Source organism: Podarcis filfolensis (genome assembly GCF_964270895.1).
Source record: "Podarcis filfolensis genome assembly, chromosome: 17".
NCBI lineage: Eukaryota > Metazoa > Chordata > Lepidosauria > Squamata > Lacertidae > Podarcis > Podarcis filfolensis.
Genome location: NC_139621.1, coordinates 18,367,186 through 18,380,169, shown reverse-complemented (window position 1 = coordinate 18,380,169; position 12,984 = coordinate 18,367,186). Strand labels below are relative to the sequence as shown.

At 44.9% G+C, this 12,984-nt stretch overlaps 1 protein-coding gene across 5 annotated transcripts in view; it reads left to right on the top strand.

Annotated features, from left to right (window-relative positions):
• MOB3B (MOB kinase activator 3B) overlaps nucleotides 1–12,984 on the top strand; it is a 94,482-nt gene that overhangs the window by 74,548 nt on the left and 6,950 nt on the right. For all 5 annotated transcript variants that reach the window (XM_083594102.1, XM_083594105.1, XM_083594104.1 and 2 more), the window contains exon 3: nucleotides 9,184–9,386. In XM_083594102.1, coding sequence (XP_083450228.1) covers nucleotides 9,184–9,386 — 203 coding nt within the window. The remainder of the gene's footprint in view (nucleotides 1–9,183; nucleotides 9,387–12,984) is intronic.

The following is a 12,984-nucleotide window of genomic DNA, read 5'->3' as shown; positions in this document are numbered from 1 at the left end:
ACTCCACTAACCCAGAAATAGTGCTTCAGGTTCAGAACTTTGCTTCAGGATGAGAACAGAAATCATGCTTTGGTGGCGCGGCAGCAGCGGGAGGCCCCATTAGCTAAAGTGGTGCTTCAGGTTAAGAACAGTTTCAGGTTAAGAACAGACCTCCGGAACGAATTAAGTACTTAACCTGAGGTACCACTGTAGTAATATGATATGTTAATGCCACCACAAACTGTGCTTTGTAATTTTTTGATACGACGATTACAGTTTTATTATATATAACATAATGTTACTCCACAGCTGGAGTGTGTGTTGTGGTATTCTGAACATGATTTGCATAATGAGGCAATTGTGGTGTGTGTCAAATCTGCAGAGAGCCCAGCTTGGGACAGACAGAGTTATTTGCAAAAATGGGCTGCTCAGCCTCAACACATCTGTGAAGGAGACAGGTCAGTGAGATTGGCAGAGTGCCACCAATGTTTCATGGTTCAGAAATGGGCGGGGCTTCAGTGCTAATCCAAAACTTCCCATGAGGAAGGAAATAAAATTGGTGCAAACTAGGAACATCATTATTCCTCACCTATGGGGGGCAAAAGGCTTTCTTTCAAACATTCCCCCAGGTGTGAATGAGAAGACATCATTGGTTGGTGATAGTACATCTTTGTGGTTTAGGGAGCTTATGTATGTTTTGTGCAGTTAATGAAAGTCTAGACAGGATCCAAGCGAAGCTATTGTGAGGCTTTGAAAAGGTGTCTAGGTTTCTTCATCAGAATACAAACACTGTCTGGTTATTGGTATTTTTTGTATTCAGATTGTATTCCTTCCAGCTAGGAAACAGAAAGATTTTCAACTATTCATAGCACATGATATGAATAACCCCATAAATATGTAGATATTCTAAATGTGCTGTTCTGTTGCTTCAACGCAATCCCACTTTTATGAGTTACTGTGTTTGCTGTAATGCCTGCATATTTGCTGCATCCCAATTATTTGTTGCATTTAAAAAAAAATAGGTTTTGCAAAAAGAAACCTGTGTGGCCGGGAACCAGGAAGGAAAAAAACAGTGTTGTTTTCCATGGGACTTCCTTAGGAACTGAATTGCACAGTAAATGTGCTCAGAATCACAATCTTGGTTGGTTTGCTGTTAAGGCTGAGGGACCCATTTATGTTTTCCTGAGAATGTAAAGTCGCCTAAAGGAAATGGGCGTCAGGTTGGTCTCTTTATTGTCAGGAAGCAATAACGACTCTTTGGCAGGTAAAAATGCAAACATTTTGGAAAGCAGAGGCTTTAAAGGCCTTTGGTTTGTAATTATCCAGCAGTAAAAGACTGTTGCAATTAGATCTGGAAATGACAGAGTAGGGTTTCTTTTCTTCCCCCCCCCCCCCAGCGCATGCTTTCCTTCCATGTTTTGGTTCCACTGGGCTTCATTTCTGCTTATAAATGTACAGGAAAGAGATTGGTTGCCCTGGTCTTTCCTTTGCCTTTGCAGAATAAAGTCTGCTGACAGCTATCTCTGCAGCGAAACATTAATTCAAGGAAAAACCTGTTAATTGTGTGCAGAGAATGTGCATCTATACGGACCGTGTGGGAAGATCCCATGCAATATTAAAGCATGTTCTCCTTCATGGAGATCATGGGGTGCGGTGGGGTAAAGCAGACACCCCCTGTTGCTGGGAAAGTTGGTTTGGTTGATCCACTGAGAGTGTGATGTTGCTATTATTGATTGACAGCTTGGGTTGAAATATATACCCTACGCACAGCGTTGAGGTTCCTCTTTTTCTCTGCGCGCATCGGATCACCCGCCCACCCTCCCTAGAATTAGGGTTGTTCGCTTTGACCTTGCTATGACTGTCATGGGGTCGTCTGCTTTGGGGGCAGGGGCCTGGTACGAATTTTGTCCATTTGGCTGATTGGCTGGTGCCATTTTGTTTTTGCCTACTGCGTAGCAAATCGTCACAACTTGCAAGGTTGTGGTTAGGCATTGGTTTTAGAAAAAAATTGGTTGGTGGAGGGGTATGGATTGGCTGTGCCTGCCCCTCCAGTGCTGCTGCTGCTGCTGCTGCAAGGGTATTCCGTTAAAGGAATCCAGGGGCTTGCTATGCTCTTGTCTGAACCCCTGGTCAAGGGGGGCTAGGGCCACACAAGAGCCCCTGGGAGCATTTGGGGAGAAGTGAGGGTCTGGTACCCAGCTCCATTACTCCCCATAAAATGTTTTCCCTTACTGACTTTGCAGGATGGCGGATGTCAGTTCTGTCCCGGGGAGGGGACAGATAGTCGTAACCAATGCCTAAGCAACCACGCACTTTGTTTGTATTTTAATAAAGTTGTGGCCAAAATTATGCCAAAATCCTTAAACAAAAATTATGGTGTGAAGTGTGAATTTATTTGGGGGAGGCTTGGGGACCGCGACACACAAGGCATTATTGCATAATCTGTAAACGTGCTCTATGATATTGGCCAAGTAACGATGGCATGCAAAATATAGGGTACAATATACCGTATATCAGGTCCATTAATTTAAATGGGCCTCCACTGGATGCAACCACTCAGGCTGAGGGTATTTTCTTTGCAGGAATACATTTGAGCCAATGCAATTTAGGGCTCTTTGTCCATATTTTCAAAGTGAGGGGTGATTCCAAAAAAAGTACCCTTGGTCTTTCAGGTCAAACAGTATTGGGCAGTACAACTCATGGAGGAAAAATTCCAGGAATAGAAAAGCAGTTCCAAAGGTCCTTTTCAATACATGGCCTGCTTTGCAGCCGAGAAAAGCAAATTTGAAAATATCCAATGAAATAAAATCCAGTTAAGCCACTGAAATGTAACAGTATAACATACAAACAATTACTGAGACTTCAGAAACCATATGAAAAGTTCCCAGAATCAGAGACAAGGCTTTCCTTATTCTTAACAGATTGTTTCCCCATTCCTCACCTCTTGAAGATTTTTCTTGCCATAAATTCTCTGTACCTGGTAGGCTTTGGAGAGAGCATGTGTTAAACATATCTGGGACATAACGGTGTACAGTGGTACCTCAGGTTACATACGCTTCAGGTTACATATGCTTCAGGTTACAGACTCCGCTAACCCAGAAATAGTGCCTCGGGTTAAGAACTTTGCTTCAGGATGAGAACAGAAATCAGGCTCTGGCGGCGTGGCAGCAGCAGGAGGCCCCATTAGCTAAAGTGGTGCTTCAGGTTAAAAATAGTTTCAGGTTAAGAACGGACCTCTGGAACGAATTAAGTACTTAACCCGAGGTATCACTGTACATGGGACGCGGGTGGCGCTGTGGGTTAAACCACAGAGCCTAGGACTTGCCGATCAGAAGGTTGGCAGTTCAAATCCCCATGACGGGGTGAGCTCCCATTGCTCGCTCCCTGCTCCTGCCAACCTAGCAGTTCAAAAGCACGTCAAAGTGCAAGTAGATAAATAGGTACCACTCCGGCGGGAAGGTAAACGGCGTTTCCATGCGCTGCTCTGGTTCGCCAGAAGTGGCTTAGTCATGCTGGCCACATGACCCGGAAGCTGTACGCCGGCTCCCTTGGCCAATAAAGTGAGATGAGCGCCGTAACCCCAGAGTAATGGTCAGGGGTCCCTTTACCTTTACCTTACCACTGTACATCTAATTCTTGAACTCCTTTCTCCCTTCCTCTCTCTCTATTTCTGTGTTTTTAGGACGAAGGCCAACGATGGTATTGATATTTGTGTAGCTTAATGTGCCTGCACATTGAGCTTCATGTAGCCAGCTGTATGTAAGGGAAGAACAGTTACTCTATAAAAAAAAAGAATTACAGGCCGGCAGTTGCTCTGACCTTAAGTTATTCCAAATTTTCAAATTCTGGGCAATGTGCTTGGTGCATTTTCTTTCTTTTATTATTCAAAGTACATGGCCTTGGCTGCCAAATTCTGATCTCTGCTGAAACTTGTTGGTGCATATGCAAACCCTGATCCATTAGTGCTTTGAATGCCCAAGGAAAGGGAGCACCTAGAAAATTGACTATTTTAAAATAGCACGGGTGGTTTAAAAAATGTTTGTGGTTTTAGCTTGCGGCTTTTCAGGTGCTATGGACTAGCTAGAAATAATTTCAAATGGCTTCTGCTTGCATGATTATCTCTACCTCCCCCCCCCCCTTTTTCTTGATAAGGCGTGGTAAAAGAGGGAAAGGAAATTGCAGAGAAGTTGGAACACCTTAGCTTCAGAAAATGTAGGACACGCCTCTGTCATGTCCTCAAAAATGGAATCTGAGGAACTGTGGCAAATAGTGGGAATGAGACCAAGTTCGAGGCAATAGGGACAATTTTAAAAACAAACAAATCGCTGGGTTCCAAGAGTCCTTAAATAACTTAAATGTGAAATTGCTGATCTCCTAACCAAAAAAATGCATCTGATCCCTTAGGTAAGTGTCTGTACCTGAGGACTTGTTGTTGTTGTTGTTTAGTCATTTAGTCGTGTCCGACTCTTCGTGACCCCATGGACCAGAGCACTCCAAGCACTCCTGTCTTCCACTGCCTCCCGCATTTTGGTCAAACTCATGCTGGTAGCTTCGAGAACACTATCCAACCATCTCTTCCTCTGTCGTCCCCTTCTCCTTGTGCCCTCCATCTTTCCCAACATCAGGGTCTTTTCCAGGGAGTCTTCTCTTCTCATGAGGTGGCCAAAGTACTGGAGCCTCAGCTTCAGGATCTGTCCTTCCAGTGAGCACTCAGGGCTGATTTCCTTAAGAATGGAGAGGTTGGATCTTCTTGCAGTCCATGGGATTCTCAAGAGTCTCCTCCAGCACCATAATTCAGAGGCATCAATTCTTCAGCGATCAGCCTTCTTTATGGTCCAGCTCTCACTTCCGTACATCACTACTGGGAAAACCATAGCTTTAACTATACGGACCTTTGTTGGCAAGGTGATGTCTCTGCTTTTTAAGATGCTAGGAAGCAGCCAATGTAACACCGATATTTTTCAAATGAATTTAGGCAGATCAGAGAAATCATGTCCTCCTCCCAGAGAGCACGCATTGCAGTGAGATCATCAGGACTGACCTCATTGCTTGTGTGAGTAGGAGCGATTGGATAGCCACAACAACCTGATTGGTGAGATAAATCTGGCCAATGGGATTGTTTCATGCATTATCCGAGGGACCCATATATACCACTGCACGTTGCATTGAGCTTCCTCTTTTTTGCCTCGTGCACCGGATCACCCGCCCACCCTCCCTGTATTTAGGGTCTATTATGACCTTGCTGGGATGCGGGTGGCACTGTGTTCTAAACCGCAGAGCCTAGGGCTTGCCGATCAGAAGGTCGGCGGTTTGAATCCCAGCGACGGAGTGAGCTCCCGTTGTTCGGTCCCAGCTCCTGCCCACCAAGCAGTTCGAAAACTCATCAAAGTGCAAGCATATAAATAGGTACCACTCCGGCGGGGAGGTAAACGGCGTTTCCGTGCGCTACTCTGGTTCACCAGAAGGGGCTTAGTCATGCTGGCCACATGACCCGGAAACTGTCTGTGGACAAACACCAGTTCCCTAGGCCTATAGAGCGAGATGAGCACGCAAACCCAGAGTTGTCCGCGACTGGACCTAACGGTCAGGGGTACCTTTATCTTTACCTTTATGACCTTGCTATGCCATCATGGGTCGTCTGTTTTTTGGGACAGAGGCCCGGAAGGAATTTTTCCATTTGGCTGATTGGCTGGTGCCACTTGAGTTGCGCCTGCCGTGTAGCAAATCGTCACAACCTTGTAAGGTTAGGCAGTTAGGCATTGGTTCAATGGTGGTGGTGGGGAGGTGGATAGGCTGTGCCTGCCCCTCCAATGCTAGGGTATTCCATTAAAGGAATCCAGGAGCTCACCTTGCTTTTGTCCGATCCCCTTCCAGGGGTTAGGGGCACGCCAGAACCCCTGGGAGCATTTGGGGTGAGCTTGAGACTGAGCCTGGTCCAGTGCTCCCCAGGATATTTCCCCTTACTGACATCTGCCAGATGTCTGACATCTGTCAGTGCTGCCCTGCTGAGGTCAGGTGCAGCTAGTTGGGAACCAATGCCTAAGCAAACCACTCACAATCTGTAATTAATAAAGGAGTGGCCAAAATTATGCCAATAACCTTAAACGAAATTCCGTGTCAATTGTGTCTTTATTTATTGGGGGAGGTCTTGGGATCTTAACGTTCAAATAACAGTTCAGTGTGGACTGGAGAAACAAAATGGAAATTATAGTGAAATCACGTGCCGTCTCATAATAAGTATAACAGAGGCCATCAGCTGTAAATGAACATGTAATGGATTGAACTTCCAGCATTTTCACCCTTGGCCTGAAAACGGAGATGAGTGCCGCACCCCATAGTTAAATTCAGCTGGACTTTAGCATCCTTTATCTTTTACCTCTTTTTCTTCCTGCCTCTGTAGACACACTACAGTGGTACCTTGGTTTTCAAACTTAATCTGTTCTGGAAGTCCGTTCCAAAACCAAAGCATTCCAAAACCAAGGCGCGCTTTCCCACAGAAAGTCATGCAAAACAGATTAATCTGTTCCAGACTTTTAAAAACAACCCCTAAAACAGCAATTTAACATGAATTTTACTATTTTAACAAGACCATTGATCCATAAAATGAAAGCAATAAATAATGTACTGCAGTCACACAGTCAATCCATCAGTAGCTGAACTGAGTTCCACACAGTCACAAAAACAAAACAAAAAGAGCCGCAAAAATGAAAACGCAAAATAAATAGCAAAAACAGACAGACCTCAGCATAACACTCAAAACGGAAGTGATTTCATGCTCTTTATTGCAGCTTGTAAAACAGTGATTGAATTGCCCCCCAAACCTCAGGCTTTTATATACATTATTTACACAATGAGTCCCGTCTGATTGGCTGATTCTGCTTCCCTCCCGGAGCCTGATTGGTCTTTTCCTGCAAGCCAGTCAGTTGTTGCATTCTAGGATCCTACCTGCCTATTTGTTCTAGGATCCAAGCTTAGTACATAACAAGAAGTGTGGCACTCTAAACGGAGCATGTTCGGCTTCTGAGAATAGTTCGCAAACTGGAACGCTTACTTCTGGATTTGCAGTGTTTGGGCTCCAAGTTGTTTGAGTACCAAGGCGTTTGAGAACCAAGGTACCACTGTACTGAGAAACAAATTTGCCCATCTGCTGCTGTTATCCAGATGTCAAGCTTGGCCCCAAAGGATAACATATATCTGTGTTAACTGGGTGACTGTACAAATCGCCTTGTGAAAATCTGATTTGAAAGGGGGCTTTTCAAGAGAGAGATGTGGGCAGCGCAAATGAAGGACTGCTCCACGAGTTGACAGCGGCTCTCTGTGCTTTAAGGCCATTAGAGCTGCTTTTCGCAGTCCTTTGCTGAGCGGGTGTTTATCACAGCTGACGGCATATAATTTCTCCATTAGAGGTGAGGGTGCTCTGTGATTTGGTAAAGAAAACTGAACGCACACAGCGAATGAAATGTCCTTCTCCATAACAGAAAAACGTTGGGTGGATCAGGATAATAATCCGTACCGAAAAATAATAATGTAACGAGTCCTCAGGGTGTCTTTAGAAGTAGATCTTAATTTATGCTAACTTCATAACATCAGCTTTTCTTGGGTTGTTGTCTTTATTTTGATTATATATTTTGTGGTTTTATATTTTGCTTTTGTTCTGTGAACCGCCCTGAGATCTCTGGGTATAGGTCAGTATATAAATTACTCATTTAAATTACTCATTTAGAAGGCAATTGGGCCAGATCCGGCCCCTGGGCCTTCGTTTGCCTACCCATGCTCTAGATTGTTGTCCATCCTAGAAAAGGTCCGGACTTGTACAAACGCATGCATACATGTGCGCAACTCAGTACAGGAGTTATTGTGGCAGCGTGAATGGGATTCAGCTTGCATGAGCTCTCCAGCCGTAGGGCTGGAAGTTGAATCAGATCAGCTTCAGGTTCTTTCCAGGCCTGCCACCACATCTGCAAGAATGATATTTTAGGAGCCTGAAGTGCGTGGCTGGAAAGCTCGCAAATCTGTTGTGTAATAACTTGGCAATTTGTGAAGGGGGTGGGGGGCGGAATATAGCTGGAGCCCCCCAGGATTGTAAACTCCAGGTTAACCAAATCTTTCTGTCATTCTCCTTTGTTCAGAGACTGGCTCTTGGCTGAGTCAGTAGTGCTGCTTGAACTACAGCCAGTTACTTCATCCAGGAGTAAATTCTTTTCTTCTATTTCTGCAAGTAGCTGCTAGCTCAGAAATTCCACCAAGCATCTTTTCTTCTCCTAATAATGACAGCAGCTCAGTGATCTAATTTAATGTCTTTATCCTTCTTTGTCTGCCCACTGTGCGTGCTTTTGTTAAAATTGATCTTCGCTGTTGGAGATTATCGTATAAGTTTTCGTCTTCGTCTTCAGCCACTTTTAAGTCTTTTTTAAATCATGATTATTATTTTGCAATGACGCACCAGGAATTATTAAGTGCATATGGGCTATTTGCCAGTGTGGATTTTTAACAATGGGAAGAATGGAGCCATTATGTTGTGAAATCTGCGGGCACAGGGCAGTATACAAATTTAAATAACAATAATAACAATAAACAAATAAGCGGGAAAAGGTAAATTACCCAGATATAAATTGTTTTGCTTTACTTATTTACTTGTCTTTATCTTGTATTTTATTCTGTGAACTACACTGAGATCTTATGATGAAGGACACTATACAAATCTAATAAATAAATAGACTGAAATCAAATCAATATATGTAGGCTGTTCTGGAGAACTGGTTGTGCTTCGCGGCTGATTTACTTCTGAAGGAGCACTGTCCTCTTTGTTATAGAAGCAGTGTTCAAAACTAGCCAGATGCCAGGCGCATTTTGCGACTGGTGTAGGTCCAATTGCGACCTCGTGGAGATCTCTGGATGCCCAGTTGGCAAAGCGGGTTCTCCTTCATGGAGAGCATGGGTTGTGGTGGGGGCAACCAAAACATCCCGCTTTTGCTGGGTGGGTTAGTATAGATGGCCACAAATCTGATTGGGTACCCCTCAGTCGTTGGGGATAATTTGGTGTAGCAATTTTATGAGTGACTGTTGAGGGGCTGTTTATTCCCTGTGCACAGCATTGAGCTTCCTCTTTTCGCTGCGTGCATCAGATCACCCTCCCTATACTTACAACAACCGCCATCATGACAGGGTGGGAGATCTCAACCTCCTCTCCTTTTCCGTTCCCAGGCGTGCCGTTCCCAAAGAACTTCCTTCAGATCTGCAAGAAGATCTTGTGCCGGCTCTTCCGGGTCTTTGTCCACGTCTACATCCACCACTTTGACCGCATTATCATCATGGGGGCTGAGGCCCACGTCAACACCTGTTACAAGCACTTTTATTATTTCGTGACGGAGCTCGCCCTCATAGACCGCAAGGAACTGGAGCCTTTGGTAAGTGTTTAGTGCTTTATTTATTTATTAGCCTCGGAGGGAAATGCAAAGCCAGCAGGGGCAGCTGCTCCTTCCTTGGTCAAGGGTTTTGGTCAGACCAGTCTTCCACTCAACATGGACCTTGATTTCTCACTGGTGGCAGAAGTGAGAATGAGTCTCTCTTCAGTTCTGCAGTTCCAGGGCAGAATGAAGAAACCAAAGATCTGTTTTCGTTGGCTTTCCAGATTATGTTATCCTGCAGATCTCCTGGGCCAATAGAGCCCTACCAGTTTTCTGTCAGTTTCCTTGGGTGTATTTTGTTGTGAAGGGAAGTGATGGCACTGACCCATGCCTCGGATGTAATTTCAGTTCCCCCGGGACTTGTCTTTCCAGAATTGGATTGATCATTCTGGGAGTATCAAGATCGATTTTACATTCAACCCAGAAGGGTCCTGTTTGTCTCTCCACCCCTCCAATCCATCTGTGTGAGAAAGCTTGCGCATCATATTGCTTAAGTACGGCATGAATAATTTCCCCCCTGTGAGCACACGGCAGTGTGTTGGCTTTTAACCGAATCCAGCTACAATTGCACAATCTACAGGTTGTAGTTGATTGCTTTGCTAAGTTTAATTAATGTAATGGAGCTGCATTTCGGGGGAGGAAGAAAAATCAATCATAATAAAGAGCAAGGAGTGTTTCAAAAGCAGATTCTGGTTTTTCGTTGCCAAATCAAGACGCTACCAAGCAGCTAACTTTTTATATTTGATTAAGAATATAAAGTAAACAAATGACTGCATCACCTGTTTGTTGGACCTTCCAGCTATGTGGAAATCTACACGTGGTTGCAAAGGGCCTGAGAATGTACACCCAAGTTTATGTACCCAACGCGTACTTTGAAACTTTATCTCAAGGTTCAGGGGGCATTGGGGGGAGGGAGAGGTATATTCAAGTCTAAACACCCATCATCCTCTGAGGCAAGCCATTTCATGAGAGAGGCACATTGTCGCTCAAGTGCTGGGAAGTCTCAAAATATTAGTATTTGCGTAGTACAAGCCAGTTGTTTAAGAACGAAACTGTTCCAAGTGTGTTCCTCCATACCCATGAAACTGACCCGACAAGGTTAATCTTTTTTATGCAATACTAAATACTGTTCAATTATTAACTTGTCGCTCACTCATTTAGTCCTGGTTTTTCCCCTTTGTTTCTAAGAGGCTCTCCCATCCCCTCCTAGAAAAGGGAGAGAGAGAGAATAAAATAAAGAACAGAATTGTTGTCTCTATGGATTTCCACTCTGATTTGTAGTATTAATTTAGGGGCAACCAGTGCAGTACTTTCCAGATGTTGTGTCATCTGTGTCATCTTGTTTGTGAGATTTGTTTTATTTTTATTTTTTAAAAGAAAATTAAGTTCATTTCATTATTTTTAGCATTTATGGTGCATTCTGCCTTTCTGCGTTAATTACAGGAATGTGATGATGATGGTGGCTTGATTGAGAGGTTTCTTTGAACACTCTTTGAGTTTTTCTTACAGTCAAGGGGTGTGTATATTCTGTTAGTAGGGGACACGGGTGGCGCTGTGGGTAAAACCTCAGCGCCTAGGACTTGCCGATTGCATGGTTGGCGGTTCGAATCCCCGTGGTGGGGTGAGCTCCCATCGTTCGGTCCCAGCTCCTGCCCACCTAGCAGTTCGAAAGCACCCTTAAGTGCAAGTAGATAAATAGGGACCGCTTTATAGTGGGAAGACAAACGGCGTTTCCTTGTGCTGCGCTGGTGCTGGCTCGCCAGAGCAGCTTCGTCACGGTGGCCACGTGACCCGGAAGTGTCTTCAGACAGCGCTGGCTCCCGGCCTCTTAAGCGAGATGAGCACGCAACCCCAGAGTCGGTCACGACTGGCCTGTACGGGCAGGGGTACCTTATATTCTGTTAAGTAATCTCCACATCAAAGATATGTGTTGCATGGATGGGGGGGGGGAGACCATGTGATTATGGATGGAGCTCGCAGGTGAAGGGAAGAGGTGGAAAATGCTAACAGGGACATGGATCGATGGAGGAAGAGCATAATTGTGCTGAGAGTCTTGCTGACCAGTTCTGCAACATTTTGGGGGCAGTGCTGCGGTTATAGCACATGAGCTGTGCACAATGCGAGCCTCAGCTCAGCCAGATACTGATTCTATGTTTAGAAATAGGAGTAATCACCATATTTTGTGCTACCCACCTCCCTTAGTTGACGAAATAAATATATCGAAAATAAAATATGCAAATACAAAGTCCGTCGTAGCGTTGGGCAAGGTGAAATCTCCCAGCGTTACCCCTAAATCTGTTTTGGAGCATATTTAGGGGTTGGTTCGTAGAGGTAATTCTACCGTAACTGCACCAATTCAGTTGAATATCGCTCAAAGTATTTCTGCAGGGAATTGCAAAGTGCCACAGAGAGCGGCTGCTCGTGTTACTATTGGGGAGTCACTATTAGTCCCAGAGCCAAATGTCATTCTGGGCAACAGTCCAGAGGTTGCGTGCCTGAGATGTGCATTTTACCTTCATACAGTAGGCTACTTTCTACACACACGCACCCTCTATATCAGGTGTGAGGAACTTTGGCTCTCCATATCTTCCTGAACTACAATTCCCATCAGCCCCAGAAGCATGGCCAGTGGCCCTGGGTTTTGGGAGTCGTAGTTCAGCAGCTTCTAGAGAGCCAAAGTTTTTACACACCCAGTCTATATCGTTCTCCATCCAGGCAAATGAGCAGCATTTCCTTCAGACTTTCACGGGAATCTTCTCCATTAAATCTTCGTTGCCATGTTCATAGATCTAAGGAGAGCTCGGTTCAGGTTGCAACAAGTATATAATTAAAAAGGGAACATTTTGCATTTCTTGATGGCTAAATACCAAGGCAGCTGCTTATTTCCGTGCACGTTGAAAATCTGTGCGCAGGTTTGCTTTGCCTCACGTCCACGTTGCTTTCATAATTATTTGGATGTTTAAATACGGGGCTGTAATTTTGCAATGCTGGCATTTGGAATTATGTGAGTGTGTCGTGTTTGTTTTTCACTTAGCAAACGGCTTTGTGTTGGTGCCTTTGTTGATTGGCCTTTATGGGCACGGAATGATTTAAACGAGGAGGAAAAATCTGCTTCTGTTTTGAAATTGCAAACATTCACAAGCCCACAGAGTCTTTTCATTTGGGTCTGCGTAGGCTCACGGGTTTGCTTAGACCGTTGAGTCATCTTGTTGCGCTGCAGCTTTTTAGTCTGCTTCCAATTCAGATGTTTCCAGCTGCAGAGCATCTGTTTCTCATGCAGAAGGCATGAGACCCCTGGCATCTTCAGGTGGGGCTGGGAGAGAACCCCCCCCCCCCCGATTCTCTGGGCATGCCTTCTAGGAAGATGAGACTGCTGTAGACCAGGGGTCAGCAAACTTTTTCAGCAGGGGGCCAGTCCACTGTCCCTCCGACCTTGTGGGGGGCCAAACTATATTTTGGAGGAGGGGAAATGAATCCCTGCAACGGGGTGAGCTCCCGTTGCTCAGTCCCTGCTCCTGCCAACCTAGCAGTTCAAAAGCACATCAAGTGCAAGTAGATAAATAGGTACCGCTCCGTTGGGAAGGTAAACAGCGTTTCT